Source organism: Erinaceus europaeus, chromosome 5, assembly GCF_950295315.1.
Source record: "Erinaceus europaeus chromosome 5, mEriEur2.1, whole genome shotgun sequence".
Taxonomy (NCBI): domain Eukaryota; kingdom Metazoa; phylum Chordata; class Mammalia; order Eulipotyphla; family Erinaceidae; genus Erinaceus; species Erinaceus europaeus.
In genome coordinates this window covers 23,103,004-23,120,739 of record NC_080166.1, presented here as the reverse complement: position 1 = coordinate 23,120,739, position 17,736 = coordinate 23,103,004, and the positions used below count along the sequence as shown (strand labels likewise).

Below are 17,736 nucleotides of genomic sequence, written 5' to 3'. Positions count from 1 at the left end.
GCAGATCAGCTAGCCTCGACTGGAGTTTTGCTCACTTCCCTTTCAGATGCTCAAACCTTTCATGACCTCACCCATGTTAACCTGAAAGACTTGGCTCAAAGATTCTCTAACATCCCAATCTCCCAGTTAAAAAGGATTCTTAAAACTTGCTCCTTTGTCATCAATACTCCTGGGGTTCAGGCCCCTGGGGTAAGTCCTCATGGCCTGAAGCCCAACACTCTGTGGCAGATTGACGTAAGACACATCACCAACTTTGGCAGACAAAAGTATGTTTCTGTGACAGTAAATACTTGTTCCAAATTCATCTGGGCTACAGCTCAAATGGGAGAGGACATTAAAAAAGTAATCTTCCATGTGCTCTCCTGTTTCACCATCATGGCTCAGCAAATAAAAACTGACAATGGCCTGGCCTTTACCAGTATCTCCTTTAAAACCTTTTGCGCACTTTGGCACATCTCCCATTCCACTGGAATACCTTACAATCTCCAGGGCCAAGGTATAGTTGAAAGAGTCCACTGCACACTCAAAACTCAATTATTAAAAAAAAAAAAAACGGTGGGGCCTACCCTCCTAACATACAATTAGCTCTTGCACTAATCACACTTAACCTATTCATTATTTACAAAAATTTTGAAAAACCTCCCATCATGATACATTGGGAAACACCCTCCCTGGTACCACCTATCTGGGTACGTTAGAAGGACCCCCTTGATGGCTTATGGAAAGGGCCTAATCCCCTACTAACCATGGGAAGAGGATTTGCTTGTGTTTTTCCACAGGACCAACCAAATACCCTGTGGATACCGGCCGGATATGTCAGATACCAGCCCACCTACAAACAAGCTGGTCAGACTCTCCATAAGTCAAGAGCCCAGGAAACGAAAATGCCAGAAGAAGAAAGTGGCATGGGTGACATGGAAGGACCTCCATGTCTCCCAAGCTAAGGCTGCTTTCCCCACCCTAACCCCTCCTCTACTGTTCTCTTCCTTGCTCTGATTGCTTTGCTCAGTGCTAATTCTACCTCAGCTATCTGCACTAACCATACAACCTCCATCCTTATTGGGACCCTAATTTCCTTAACTGCCATGACTTCCCCCTCTCCTGTATACCTCTGGCAGTTCAAAATCTGTGAGATATACCTTAAGGCTACAGTATATCCAGTATGCCCTTTCACTCCTTAATCACACCATACCCCCCGATGCCTCCCACTGCTTTGTGTGTGCTTCTCTTCAGAGACCTATCTTTTGCCACTGTGCCTATTGATTCTTATATTCCTGTCTCTACCAACCATTCTTTCTGCTTCTCCCAGCCTCTTCATAATATTCCACTGTGGGAGACTGGGTCCCTACAAGAGATGCAGCTTACATGCTATGTCACCAGACCACTTCTAGCCTCCCCCTTCCAGTGTCTCCAAAATCTCACTGTCTATGGCACTACTACCGCTACTTCACTGATACAATTTTGGTACAATAGCACTCTCTTTCCATGCATTAAGAACTCCACCACTAGTCCAGGCATACTGGTAACCATGGTCCCCCAGTTCCCACTCTATGGAGAGGCAGAGCTTGCCTGGCTGCTTCTGGCCCCCAGGCCTTGCAGAGCAGTTTTTCTTCTTGTTCTGGTGGGCATGGGTTTAACTGTCTCCATGGGTATGGCTGGGGGTGCTCTGGGTCACAGTCTCTTTACAGAAGAAGACTTCACTGAGAAACTCCAGCAGGTTGTTGACTCCACTATGGACACCCTTGCTTCTCTCCAGTGGCAGATTACCTTGCTCTTGCTAAAGTGACTCTCTAGAACCATCGGGTGCTCACTTGAACTACTGACAGCTGAGAAGGGCAGGGCCTGCGTCTTCCTGCAGAAAGAATGCTCTTTTTATGTAAATGAATCTGGACTGGTAAAACAAAATATTCAGACTCTGACCAAACTCAGTGAGGACCTTCACAACCACTACTCCCTTGAGTCCCCCTCCTCATGCTGCAAGGCCTGCTGACCACTTGGGTTCTCCCCCATGTAGAGCCTCTGATTCTGATTTGTTTGTTGCTTAAGTTCATCCAGCTTTGCATTTGTGAGATGACCGGGGTAGTTGTTAATCTGGTTCTCATCCAACCTCATAAGCCCTTGCCCACAGAAACTTTTAGGAATAAAGTTAACAAGACTGTGAAGGATTTGTACACCAAAAGCTATGAATCATTCTTCAAGGAAATAGAAAAAGATACAAAGAATTGGAAATATTTTCCATGCTTGTAGATAGGAAACATTAACATAATCAAAATGGCTACCCTCCCCAGAGCCATATACATATTTAATCTTCAAAGAGATAGAACAAAAGTTACAGAAACATTGTCTGGAACCAAAAATCCCTAGGATTGCTGTGCCAAACTTGAGGGAAAAGAATAAGACTAGAGGCATCACACTTCCTGACCTAAAACTATATTATAGAGCTACTACACTCAAAACAGTCTAGGGGGAATTGGGGGTTAAGTGGGTTAAGCTCAGCAGCACAAAGTACAAGGATCGGTCTGGGGAGGCCTATTAGAGCCCCCAGCTCCCCATATGCAGGGGAGTTGCTTCATAAGTGATGAAGCAGATCTGTAGGTGTCTAGCTTTATCTCCCCCTCTCTGTCTTCCCCTCTTCTCTCCATTTCTCTCTGTCCTATCCAACAGCAATGACATCAGTAACAACAACAATACTGCAAAAATAAAACAACAAGGGCAACAAAAGGGAATAAATAAAAACAAACAAACAAAAAACAGTCTAGTCTAGAACCAAAACACATATACATTTCATTTTAATTGAAAATCTAGAACTAAGCCACCACACCTATGGACAACTCCTTTTTGACAAATGGACCCAGAATATTAAATGGAGAAAGGAGAGTATCTTCAACAAGTGGTGCTGGAAAAACTGGGTTGAAATATGCCAACAAATGAAACCGGACTACCACATATCACCAAGCACAAAAGTCAACTCCAAGATGATTAAAAATATGGGTATTAGATTAGAAAGAAAAACTATCAATACTTAGACAAAAATATCGACAGAACACTCCATGACCTGTGCTTCAGAATATCTCCAGAGATTCAAATTCAACAGCAAAGAACACAACAACAAAAAGTAAATCAATGGGACAATATCAAATTGAAAATTTTCTACACAGCAAGGGGTGTCACCAAACTAACATAAAGACATCATACAGTGTGGGAGAAGACCTTTATACAACACACTTTAGATAAAGGTCTAATAGTCAAAATTCATATAGAGCTCAATAAACTTAACACCAAGAAAATAAGCAAACACATAAGAAAATGAGGTGATGCTATGAACAGAAACCTTACGGAAGAATAGATACATAGGGTCAACCGGGAAATGAGAAAGTACTCATAGTCACTGATTATCAAATAAGTGTAAATAAAGACAACAGTGACATACACCTGTGAGAATGTCATATGTTAGAAAAGACAGTAACAACAAATGTTGGAGAGGATATGGAGAAAAAGAGACACTCTTGCACTGCTGGTGGAGATATCAATCCATTACTTGTGGAAAACAGCCTTGGTATTTCTCAGAGCACTAGAAATAGACCTGCTATATGACCTAGCAATTTTCTCCTTGACATTTATCCAAATGAAACACCTATCAGAAGATATGTATACCCATGTTCATAACAGCACAATTTGCAATTGCTAAACCATGGAAGCAACTCAGATGTCCAAGGACAGATGAGTGGTTAAAAATCTCTCATATATACACATGTTGTAATACTATTCGGCTGTAAAATATAATAAAGTTGTCTCCTTTGCATCATCTTGGGTGAAAGTGGAAGACATCATGTTAAGTGAAATAACCAAAAAGAAAAGGCCAAATACCAAATGATCTCTTATATGTGGGTCCTAATAATTATGAATAAGAAGAAAGCAAAGTGTAACATGAATTGGGCATGGTTTATTGCATCAAAGAAAGGAATTCTGGGAAAGGGTGGTTAGGAAAGGGTTGAAGAGAATTATGTGGGTCTAGATGCATAGTGAATTTATATGCATGTAACAGTGACTGCATTGTAGAGCAGCCTCTCAATAAAAAGTTAGAAAAAAAATCCCAGTATGAGATGGTTTCAGGAGTGAGTTGTACCAGATTCTCAAGGGATTATATTTTCCCCCTAACTTTCTTAAATTTTAGCGTGAAACTGAAAACGCTCTATACACATTCTATGAGTCAACATTAGCCTGGTGTTGAATTCAGAAAAGGCATCACAAAATCAAGACAATATTAGGTCAATATCTATGATGAACATAGATTAAAATTTTTTCAACACATGCAAATCATATCCAACAACACATTATCCAAGTTAAGTATTTTATTGACCTTCGACTTTACTTTTGAATTCTATGTAAGCTATAATATTTCTTTCTTTCTTTCTTTCTTTCTTTCTTTCTTTCTTTCTTTCTTTCTTTTTTCTTTCTTTCTTTTACTGGAGTACTTCTCTGCGCTAGTTTATGGTGACATGAAAGATTGGCATTAGGGCCTCAGGCATGAGAGTCTGTTTGTATAACCATTATGATATGTCTCCCCCATAAGCCGTATTTTAAATACTAGTAATTAGGCTGTTATTACTGAGATAAACTATCTAAATAAGAGAGTACTATGAGTAATTATATGCCCCTCCAAAATGATCAATCTAAAAGAGTGAGAGAGGGAATGACACCACAGCATTGAAGTCTCCTCAAGTGTGAAGAGCATACTCAAACCTGGGTCATGCTCATGACAAAGAAGTAAGTCAACTTTCCAGGTGAAATATCTTACAGAACATTGAAAAATCATAATATGAAGCAATACAGGCACTTATATTTTCATAACACTAATGTAAAGGCAAGACTTAGAAACAACCTAGTTGGCCACTGAGAGATGATTGAGTAAACATATGTAATACAATAGGGAATACTACTATTTGAAAACAATAGCTAAAATCCTACAGTTTCAACAACATGGCAATATTATGCTTAGTGAAACAAGGCAGATGAAAAATAAATACTGTATTGTATCATTTGTATGTGTGGTGTAGAGAAAAAAAATACAGATGGAATGAATTAAGCAAAAATCTGTTTTTGAACTTCTAAAATAAACTAGTAGTTGAAGAGAAGGAGGTGGGTCGAGAAGTGGCCAGTTGCTGACCACTGGAATTGTACTTTCAGTGGTGAACTTAATGTACGAGAGACTGTAAAGCAATGTCTGTTTTTAATGTTGTTTTTCAAAAGATGCATGCATAAAATTGTGTATTTTTGCAGTGCAATCTCTATTCATTGGAAGTTTGATAAAAATGTTAATCTAAACTAAATAATGAAACATTTGACTGTGCAATCAACAACTGCCAAATTTTGTAATCAACATTCTCTTTTTTATGTTTTAAACAGGCAACCCACTATTAGCCAGCAAAGTCAACATATTGATTAATGTTCTAGATGTCAATGAATTTCCTCCAGAATTATCTGTGCCATATGAGACAGCTGTGTGTGAAAATGCCAAACCAGGACAGGTATCAGATTAACTTTGTTAATTACATGTATATAAATGCACATTATATGCATGTTGTTAAATTATAAGACTCTTCTTTCTTCCTCTCCTCTTCTCAATCTTTCTCTTTTCTTCTTCCTTCCATTTTCCTTTCTCTTCTTTCTTTCTTTCTTTCTTTCTTTCTTTCTTTCTTTCTTTCTTTCTTTCTTTCTTTTTTTCTTTCATTCTTTCTTTCTCTCATTTCGTGTCTTTCCTTCTGCTTCTTTTTCATCTGTTTTTTTCTCATGTGTGTGTGTGTCTAATACATTCCACTGGAGGTTAAAGGAACTTTGATGGTGGATGTGGTGAACTAGTATATTTTGGGGGGAGATGTGAAAATGTGCTCCTGAGATAATTAAACAGGATTAGCTATAAAACATAAAATTTGCTGTCTGTTTACTTTAATTAGAACAATTGTGTTATTCAAAATATATGAAAAAAAAGAACAAGACTATGAGACTACATTGTAAATAAATGTTAATGTCAAAATTTGAGGTTTGATGGTGGTATGATGTTACCAGTTTTTCGGCACTATTTTAAATGAGTGAGTTAAAGAACTAATTAATGCATAATTGCATAACATAACAGCATAGCACATCATGCACAATATAATGTAATAGGACTCAGTCATGAAAAAAGACTGATTAATACAAAATCTTGTACCTAGGGATCAAAGGGAATATATATATAAGCAATTATTTTGGTTAGCTGTTCAGTTCAATCACTTTTAAATTAAAAAAAATACTCATTTAAACAAATTTGAAGTTCTGTTTCTTAATTGAATACAAAATTAATATTTGACACAAAATCTTCATTATGAAAATGTCATTTTTAATCTTTGGTAGCATTTACTATAGAGCAAGATTTTTGTACATATATGTAGAAAATATGAAAACATATTTTAATTGAAAAAAGGCGATTTTAAAAATCTATGTTGTCTCTGATTCATGGTTTGACACTCTCACCTCAAATATCAACAACTGCCAGGCCTGTATTAGTCACCTGTTCTGTTTTTACATAATAAATAGGCATTCTAGTTTACATAGTGCAGCTCCACTTCTGATCTCAATTCTCCTGTCAATGAATACCCCCAACCCCCATTAAACCTCTTGCTCCTTCCCCCCACTGGTAACTGCCAATGGACATATATACACCACAGATTCATTAACGTTCCACATGTCTTTTCCTACCTTTACCTCTTAAATTTATCACTTATCACATAATAGTAATCTTGTGATGTTTACAAGTCATATACCTAGTACATTAATATCAAATAAAACCCAGAATCTCTATTTTCAATTACACTTGGTCTTATGTCAAATGATAGTTTTATGTAATGAATAACATTTTTAGCAACATAAATATATAAGTCAAATATCTCCATAAGCACAGACACTTCTAGTGCATTTTTAAAATATTTCTTTATTGGGGGATTAATGTTTTATATTTGACAATAAATACACTAGTGTGTACATGCATAACATTTCTAGTTTTCCACATAACAATACACCCCCCACAAGGTCCACTGTCATCCTTTTTGGACTGTCCTCCCTCCCCAGAGTCTTTTACATTGGTGCAATACACCAACTCCACTTGCAGGGAGAAAGCTTTGTGAGTGGTGAAGCAGGGATGCAGGTGTCTCTTTGCCTCTGCCCCTCCCTGTCTCACTCTACCCTCTCGATTTCTGGCTGTCTCTATTCAATAGATAAAGATAATAAAAAAAAAATAATGTTGATGTCACTTTGTAAAAAGATCATTGAAAGTAAAGTTTACAATCATTTGGGAAAACAAACAAAATAGTGAAACTAGATGTGCTTCCTTTGCAGCTCTCTTTCTAGTAATTTTATACATTTCTAAAAAATAAAAATCATTTTTACAAATATAACCACACTCAAATGTTGTTAATGCAAGGTATTTTTAATATCAGAGGTTTTGTTTCCAGTAAACAGTTTTATATTTTGGTTAGGAAACATTATTTCATCTAGTTAGAATGTATGAGAGAAGCCTTCACCCTGATTTTGACTAGTAGTGAGATATTTCAAAGCTGTTAAAACTTTATATTTGTGTATATATTGATTTAGAGTCAACCCACACCATATAATTCTACTTTCCATCAATAGCTGTCGAATCAAGATATTTATATATGATTTATCTTTAAGTACTTGGTCCACTGACATCTACCTCAGGTCATTTCAGTCGATTTTCTTCCTTCATTAAAGAAATATACTAGTTTTGTATGCAAAGTTCTTCTCTTGTATGGCTTCAAGTTTTATCTCAACTTTGTTTCAGATCATTCAGATAGTCAGCGCTGCAGACCGTGACCTTTCACCTGCTGGACAGCAATTCTCCTTTAGATTATCACCTGAAGCTGCCATCAAACCAAATTTTACAGTCCGTGACTTCAGAAGTAAGTTTCACCACATAAATGTTACCTTTCATTCTAGACCTTTGTGAAAGGGCAGAAAGGTAGAAATCCATGTATTTGCTAATAGTGCTAAAATTCTCAAAATATGAAATCCGTATATGAGACATACAAAATTATGTAATCAGCAGTTCCATGCATTTCCTGTTTTTGAAATAGAATACATCTAATGGGGCAAATTACTTCCACTTTAAATCTATACAGTCCCTTAATGGTTCAATCAAATAAAAGACTACCTGTTAGACTGAATGTTTTCCCTGTCTAAGTGTACCATCTGTTACACTTACACAGTGTTTGCCCATGCACATAGGTAACTTCTTTGCAATCATTTCATTTTCATAATATGCAGTTAAAAAAAAAAAGACCACGCCACAGAATTTTCAATTACAGTGATACAGATGTGCATTTCTGCTCATTAGTACTGAGATGGCATACTCTTAGTATTGTTAGAGTCAATAATTTTATCCTCACTGAATTTATCGAAACACAAAGTAAAATATGATAATCCTTTGGCACAGTGCCTAAAACATGTTGGCTTCAAAAATCATTTAAGTAGCACCTATAGAATCTAATCTACACTTACATTTCTAGGATATTACTACTACTGTCTCTAGTACCACCACTCTTACTGCTAGTCTTAACTAAATATGCCTCTGTTCCAACCTCTACACAAACAAATGGCATCGGGCTTGAAATATTCAAACTAAGTGAAGGTTGCTGATTCTGACTTTATTTGCTGTGAGTCATTTTGTGATTCTAATTTTCTATAATTGACAAGAGTTAGAACTAAAAACTCCTGTGTTTATTTTTCATAACACAAAACAGTGAAGAGCTAGTTTTACCAAATAGCTAGTGTAATGTTTAGAAAATAATGATGATGGTTGATAGAATAAAAAGGATATTTGAGAATACTTAGTGTCCTTCAAATACTTAGGGGTATAAAGCAAAGTTGAAAATCTTTGTCATAGAAAATAATTAGATAGAATATTTTTGCAGCCAATAGTGTGAGGTAAGGAATAATTTTAAATAAAGCAGCATTGCAAATATAAAGTGCATTATTTATCACTGGATGACATGTTTTATCACAAATGCTGAAGCATTTTGAGAGTAGAATGGATGTGTATAATTCTGATTAAAACATCATAGGAATAAACTTTGTAAGACAAACCAAGTCATAGGCTTGCCCTGCCATGTGGGTAACATAAAACTGTTTCATAAATGGAACTGAAGAAACAAACCAAAGAGGCAAAAGAAAAATATTGGAATTAACTTAGACTAGCTATATTCTATTGTAGTGGAATTAAGTACTCTAAACAGGGGAGGTGTAAACTGGTTGAGAGAATTGTGTATCAAGTGGACAGTGATAGAGGAAGATAATGACAGGCAGCTGCCATGAGGAGATAGGAAACTACATAGAACATAGAACAACTCTCTGCTAATATGTTATCCTCCCCAATAAAGTGATTTTAAACATATGAAAACAATTATTTAAGGGATTATAATTTAAACTCAATGATCTGATGCTCCATGGAGAAAGGTCCATGGATTTTTTAAAAATATGTATTTATTTATTCATTCCCTTTTGTTGCCCTTGTTGTTTTATTGTTGTAGTTATTATTGTTGTTATTACTGATGTTGTCATTGCTGGATAGGACGGAGAGAGATGGAGAGAGGAGGGGAAAACAGAGAGGGGGAGAGAAAGACAGACACCTGCAGACCTGCTTCACCACCTGTGAAGCAACTCCCCTGCAGGTGGGGAGCCTGGGGCTCGAACCAGGATGTTTGTGCTGGTCCTTGCACTTTGTGCCACCTGCACTCAACCTGCTGCGCAGAGAGAAATTGAGAGAGAAGGTGCCCATGTGCCTCACACTGTGTTCTTAAGCTGGTCAGCCACCGCGTGACCCCCAATATGTATTTTCCCATCTCACCCTAAGTGTTCACTTTAGTGACGACATTAAATTCTGTTCTTTTGAAAAATTTAATTACATGCTACTGTGTTACTGGTTTACACTCAGCATGTTACACGCTGAATTTTAGAGTTTGATATCTGAGAGAATGAAACTATTATGAAGTTTCTCTAGTGCAATATTTATATGTTCATGACTAATTATCCTAAATGTATTTTACCCTATCAGTGGGATTACATATGTTTATGTTAAAACAAACATAGATTTCTTTCTGAGAAAATGAAATATTTTAGATGTCACATTAGTAAATACAAAAAGTAAAATGTCATTATGAATAAAATCGGTTCTATGCATGGAAAATGTATAAAAGCAAATTCATGCAAATGAATAGTGTGTACAGGAATTTTAATACAATTTATATAAAATAAAAATGTATATTGCCTTGTACTTTTCCAAGTAGACATTACAATTAAGGATTTCCTAAGATCTAAAATTGCTTTGAAATTATTCTATAAGGTTAATTGTTATACTTTTGATGCTTACAACATTGTTTATTAATCTCGAAGTTTGTTTTTTTAACTATTTCTTTTCAAAAACTTTTATTTATTAATTTTATTTATTGTCTAGAGACAGAAAGAAATAGAGATGGAGGAGGGAGATAGAGAGGGGTAAAGAAAGAAAGGCACTTACAGCACTGCACTACCATTTGTAAGGCATCCTCCCTGTGCATGAGGGCCAGGAGTTTGAACTTGCGTCCTTTCACATTGTAACATATACATTCTACCAGGTGCACCATTGCTAAGTCCTTCAGTTCTGAGTTTTTAAATATGTGTTATAAAAAAGAGCATATGCATGCTCTTTCACAACTTAATAAGTAAAACTGAAAATGTCTATAAAGAACAAAGATACCCAAATAATTTTTAAATCAAGTTTTAAATTAAAAATAATTAACCTATAGTCTTATATTTTCAATGATAGGTTCATTGATAATCTTTTATACAGTCATATTTTGTGAGATCTACTATCATGCAAAGAGAAATCCTCAGAAATAGAGTTTTTCTTTTTTTTTTTAATTAGGGGGTTAATATTTTACACTTGACAGTAAATACAATAGTTGGTACATGCACACCATTTCTCAGATTTCCACATAACAATACAACCCCCATTGGGTCCTCTGCCATCATGTTCCAGGACCTGAACCCTCCCTGCCACACACCCCAGAGTCTTTTACTTTAGTGCAATACTTCAAGTGCATTCCAAGTTCTGCTTAGTGTTTTCTCTTCTGATCTTGTTTTTCAACTTCTGCCTTTGTGTGAGATCACCCAATATTCATCCTTCTGTTCCTGACTTAAGAAATAGAGTTTTTCTTGATGGGACTTTTATATCAGAAAAGTAGGTGCAAGACTAAGTACTATTTTTTACTGTGCAAACCCTTTTATAGTTTTCTGAACAGAACATTTAATTTCTACAAAAGACAAGATTAATGTTTCACTTTTTCCAAGGGTTATTTTGATTGCATATGATTACATTTAGACAATTTTCATCATGACAAAAAGAAGAACTAAGATACGGGTGCCCCCCCCCCCCAGTTCAAATAGGGATTCCTACTGCTTAACAGATATCAACTTTACGATTTGAAGTGAAATCCCTATAACCATCTTATCATGAATGTCTTGTTTTGTAGACAACACAGCTGGAATTGAAACCCAAAGAAATGGATACAGCCGCAGGCAGCAAGAGTTATATTCTCTTCCTGTTGTAATAGAAGATAGCAGTTATCCTGTCCAGAGCAGCACCAGCACAATGACTATTCGAGTTTGTAGATGTGACTCTGATGGTACCATCTTGTCTTGCAATGTGGAAGCAATTTTTCTACCTGTGGGACTCAGCACTGGAGCTCTGATTGCAATCCTACTGTGCATTGTTATACTATTAGGTTGGTCTCAATATTGATCACATTCTCTTTCCTTAATTCTTTCTTCATTCTCCCCTCCCTCTACCCCCACTTCCCTGTTTCTCTTCAATTTACATGGTAAGTCAGTTTTTTTCTTCATTGAGATGCCACATCTTTATAGAAGGAAGATTATGCTGCAGCACATTCAAGTTAAATTACTATTTTCCCAATAATTTTATTGGGGGGGATAACAGTTTATAGTAAAGTGTTTGCTGCATGGGTAAAAATTCTCACTTCCCCATGATAGGTGTTTGCTAAACACTTTCACCTCCAACTTAGGTCCGTTTACGCTATCATGCACCAAGACCAACATCCTCTATAAACTGTCCTTTCTCTAAATTATTTCCTTTGGTATAATTCATCACATTCATTCTAATTTTCACTTTGCTTTTGCTTTCCTTTCTGTACTTGTTTCTTAAGTTGCATGTGTAAGTGAGATCACACAGTACTGTGATTCTACTTTTTGATTTATCTCACTTAATATGATTTCTTGAAGTTCCATCCAAGATGAAGTAAAAGAGACCACTTTGGTGGCCCGGGAGGTGGCAAAGTGGATAAAGCACTGGACTCTTAAGCATGAGGGCCCAAGTTCAGTCCCTGGCAACACATGTACCAGAGTGATATCTGCTTCTTTATCTCTCCTCCAATCTTACTCATTAATAAAGAAAAATTTAAAAAGTCTTTTAAAAAGAGAGAGACTGCTTTAACTCTTTTAACAGCTGACTAGTGTTGCATATATCACATCGTTAGGGATATATAAATACCAACATCAAACTCAGACACACACACACACACACACATCTTGAAACCCTGGGAAGTCTTGACAAGCTTTCATTTATCTCTAGAAAGAAGAATGATTTACTCACTTGTATATAAATCATGATATAGGACACTGGTTTGTGCAGAACATTGCTGGAGTCAGAAACTCAGATTAAGTTTGAAGGATATAGTTCTAACCTAGTTTTCGCGGCCTAGTGTGAATGCCACACAAGCAGTCTTGGTGTGTAAAACTGTCTTCTTTATGACCTTGAAAACTGTAATGGCTGAAGACTGGAATATATGCTGATGTTATAAATGTTACAAGAGTAGTGATCAAATTAATGTCCCTGCATCTAGAATCGACCATGATGAATTAGGCATTTAACTTCAAGTAGAACCTTCTCCTCTCACTCTTGAGTTCCAGAGGCTAGCCATATCAATCCCGATGTCGAGTCATGTTCTGGATGCTCACCTTTGTCCTTGTGGTCCTCAGGGTTCAATACAGTCCCAGAACTGCCACCTGTTACTAATTTGTCAGAATACTTCCGGGTGGCCATCTTGAAGCTGTGATATCCCAGAATGGACGGTCAGCTAGCGTACAGCAACTGATGTTTACACTCTGGCTTCTGTCATCAAGTCTGCTTAGGGATTTTTTTTCTTTGTCATGTGCATTTTATTTGGGGAGAAGATATTCTTTTTTTGATTCAGTGTCTTTTTTCCTATTTTTGCATCTTATTAGGGAGGGTTAATGGTTTATAGTAACAACAGTTTATGTTAGATTTTTCAAATTTCTCAATTATCTGCAAGATGCTCTTGCCCCCAGTCTTGTTCTCCACCAACATACAGCAGGACCTGAAATTTTCTCTTTTCTCTTCTTTTTTCTTTTCTCTTTTTTTTTTCCTTTCCTTTCTTTTCTTTTTTTCATTCAAGCAAAGGAGGATGCTGATACATTGTCTGAATCTGTGTGTGTCGGCTCCTGGGAAAAATGAAACCCATCCTTGTAGAAAAGATGACTGTGCATACCCTAAGATTAAAGAGAAATTTCACTAATGATAATATGAAAGCAAATATACTGCATTTCCAAATACAGTCACGATTCATGGAAGTTATCACAGTGTAAGAGACTTAGTTTGGAAACCATTTCATTCTGACAAGGTGTAGAATTGAAATGACTGCATATCTGTTTGGACATGTTACAAAATAAAGTCCCTTTTTCCTGTATCCTTCCTCTTTTATCTTCTCCCTCGATTTCCTCCATCTCTTCTTTCCTTCTTCTTTCTTTTATTTCTTTAATCATATTCACTGCTCCTAAAAGTGGTGACAATACTGGTATGTGAAACCTAGCAAAGTGTCACCTAAATGCTGTAGTATTCAAATTTAATTATATCAACCTTTTTTTTAATTTTTAAAATTCATTTTACTTGATAGAACAGAGAGAGGTGAGAAGACAGAGTGACACCTGCAGCACTGCTTCACTGCTTGTGAAGCTTTCCCTCTACTGGTGGGTACTGGGGGCTTGAACCCAGGTCTTGTGAATGGTAATATGTGCACTTAACCAAGTGCTCCACCACCTGGATCATAATTATATCAACACTTCACAGCCAGCTGTAGACTTAGAGCAACTGCTTGTTATACACACTGTTTTTGAATGACATTAAGCTATTCTTCTTCTTCTAGCGTTTGCCCTTCTTCCGTAGCCAGTCAACAGAAATATAGAACATGCTAATAATCGAAGCTACAATTTTTAAACCTCCGAATAGCTTTTTATGGTGTCCTGACAATTACAGTTTCAAAGTAAAACTGGAGTAAGATAATAGATAACATATAATCATAATTATAATATGTTACCTTTCAAAACAATCGATGTCCTTAGGGAAAGTCTGCCAGCTCTGATCAGTCCTACTTCTAATGGAGAAATAGGCTGCAATTTTCTAAAACTGTGATTTCTCTCTTGTCCTAGTCATAGTGGTGCTGTATGTAGCTCTGCGGAGGCAGAAGAAAAAGGACACACTGATGACGTCGAAGGAAGACATCAGAGACAATGTGATCCATTATGATGATGAAGGAGGCGGGGAAGAGGACACCCAGGCTTTCGACATTGGTGCTCTGAGAAATCCAAAAGTGATTGAAGACAACAAAATCCGCAGGGATATCAAGCCCGACTCTCTCTGTTTACCTCGCCAGAGACCACCAATGGAAGATAACACAGACATAAGGGATTTCATTAATCAGAGGCTACAAGAGAATGATGTAGACCCAACAGCTCCGCCCTATGATTCACTGGCCACATATGCCTATGAAGGAAATGGGTCGATAGCAGAGTCTCTGAGCTCAATAGATTCTGTCACCACAGAAGCTGACCAGGATTATGACTATCTGAGCGACTGGGGACCCCGCTTTAAAGTCTTGGCAGATATGTTTGGAGAAGAAGAGAGTTATAACCCAGATAAAGTCACATAGGGGAAGAGTGAAAGCTAAACCACAAGTAACCAGAAAAATTTAGGAAAAAAGAAATTCTAATAGGACACACGCACACACACACACACACACACACACACACACACACACACGGCTTTATAAGACAAGATTTGTTTGATTATTTGGTTTCTAGCAAGTTGTTCTATTTATCATATCGTCAGTTTTGGTTTGTTCTGCCAACACAAGATAAACCCTCTATTATGTATGTGCTTGGTTTTGTTTTTGTTCCTTTGGAAACCCACTGAGACAAGCTCAGGCCTATTAAGTACAATTTCCTGACATGACAAACTAGAACGAAGATAGTTATGTGGCATCACGGTGGAAGAGTGTTAGATTTTTCTTAATTCCACTAAAGTGCCTATTGAAACTCTTACTTAAAGTTGTGTTAAGTGCACTCTGCTGTGATGGCATCGCAGGATTCAGAGACACAGAAGACATAAAACAAAGACACAGTCTTATGTCAAGGAGCAATAGCATCATGCTGACTTCGAATTCCTCTCCAGGAAAATGGAAGAAAACTTCTGAACTCCATTTTCTTATAATTCAGAAGACTTTTGTTTTCATTCTTAAACGATATGCCAAAACATTTGTGTTTACTACCCTTTCAGAAAGTTGAAATAAATGTGCTATCAAATTCAGTATCTAAGTCCCAAATTTTAAAAGCAGTGTTTGGTTTTAAGGTTAGTTCATATTTAAAAATGTATTCATTAAAATGTTTTTTTTCAAAAAAATAAATGTTCAAAAAGGAAATAAAAAATATCCCTCTTTATAAAGAGAGGCCTCAGGGCTAAAACTCTACATTAAAATAAACATTGGCTGCATTTTAATTTGTGCTGGTGTGTGGAAAGTTGAATTTTAAAATGTCACTAGGCTATTTAAGTCTTTATTCATTAAACATTTTTGTTGAGTTGTGTTTCTATGGAATTTTGTTTGAAGGGAAAAGGACCATTAATTTAAACATGGAGAAGAGAACTTAATCATATAGCTTCTCAGAGTTTGTTTCACTCTTACGAATCTTTGATAGTCAAGTAAAAATATATATCAAGAAGTAAAAGATGGGTTTATAGCGTGTGTGAAAATATGTTAAGAGATACAAATCAGGGGCTTAAATACAAACCGATGACAATTTCCTAAAATGAACAATAAGGAAAAACCAGAATTTGCTTTTGTTTATTTGATTAAGATAGATTTAAACCCGTGATCATCACTACTTATTGGAGCTCAGAGTTTTCTCCTTTATGCTATCATCTGCATTGATTACAATGTAAAGACTATTATATAACACATCTGGAAAGAACTTTGACTTTTAATTTAATCATATTTCTAAGAAAGTATTGAGTTTCATACGCCTACATGTTATATACACTCAAACATATTATTTATTGGTGGATTGCACACTATCTAAAATGCGTATAAGATAAATTAACAGCTAAGTGTATAGCTATAAACTTGCTTAATATTATAACTACATATGAAGAGATATTAAACACTATACACAGAAAATAAAAGATGCTTATAGCTGCATCCTGAAGACACGCTCATTATTCAACTCTCTTGATAAGACTTTAAAAAATATTTGCAAAATTCTGAATGTAATAATTTTCACATGGGAAAAATAACTGAATTATATTCAGTTCCACTGATACTAAATCCTTACTTTAAATTTTCTTAACAAATAAGTATATTGCGACAGTTGCTCCTTTAAATTTGTGTGTCTTGCCCCTTTAGATGGAAGATCTCATATTTGCATACTCTGAATGGCTTATAAAACTTTATGCTAATGTCATTCTAGATGTTGAAAGTCAAGATCAAGGTGTTCAGATATTGGTTTCTTCTAAGGGAATTTCTCCTAGGCTTCTACATGGCCATTTTCCCTCTTTGTCTTGACAGGCTTTTTGCTCTATGTGGATCCTTCTTGTAAGGTCATTGGTCCTACTGAGCCACTCATTTAATTTTACCTTAATTAACTTTCAAATTACTCTTTCAAAATTATGATCACATTCTAAGGTACTGGTGTTTTGAGCTTTAATATAATAATTTTAGTGTGGCACAATTCAAGTCACAAAGATATATATATATATATATATATATATATATATATATATGTATGTATGTATATATATATGTATATATATATATATACATACATACATATATATATATATATATATATATATTAAGGGCATTTTTCTTATTTTCAAGATATATTTATTACATATGATAGCATTTTTCATGAGACTGAGAGAAAACATCACTCTGCTTTATTTGAAAATTTTCAAAAGATATATTTATTTACTTATGAGAGAGCTAAAGAGAAAGAGATAGCAGAACATTGCTTTATTCTGGTAAATAGTGGTTCTAGGGATCAAATAGTGTATTTTGGGGCCTCAGGCACACTGATAATGTGTTCTCACACACTCAGCTATTTCCCGAATCCAACAATAATTTCCAATGTTGTACCTGGTTACATGGGACAAACAAATACATATGAATAAAAATAATTTCAGATAGAATGAGAAACTAGAAAAAAGAAGTGGTCATTTTCTTGATGTACAGGTTTGAAAGTCAAATTGAGGAATATCACTATTCTACAGAAAACATTAAATCTAGCATCTCAACACTTGGAATACCTAGGGTTCTTTTATAATATACAATATAGTCACTGAATTCA

General features: G+C 35.9%; 1 protein-coding gene across 5 annotated transcripts in view; it reads left to right on the top strand.

Moving 5' to 3' along the window:
* CDH12 (cadherin 12) overlaps positions 1-15,972 on the top strand; it is a 1,156,262-nt gene extending 1,140,290 nt beyond the window's left edge. For all 5 annotated transcript variants that reach the window (XM_060191184.1, XM_060191183.1, XM_060191185.1 and 2 more), the window contains 4 exons: positions 5,407-5,528; positions 7,835-7,952; positions 11,559-11,810; positions 14,548-15,972. In XM_060191184.1, coding sequence (XP_060047167.1) covers positions 5,407-5,528; positions 7,835-7,952; positions 11,559-11,810; positions 14,548-15,047 — 992 coding nt within the window. In that variant the 3' untranslated portion in view covers positions 15,048-15,972. The remainder of the gene's footprint in view (positions 1-5,406; positions 5,529-7,834; positions 7,953-11,558; positions 11,811-14,547) is intronic.
* Positions 15,973-17,736: the final 1,764 nt, after the last annotated feature.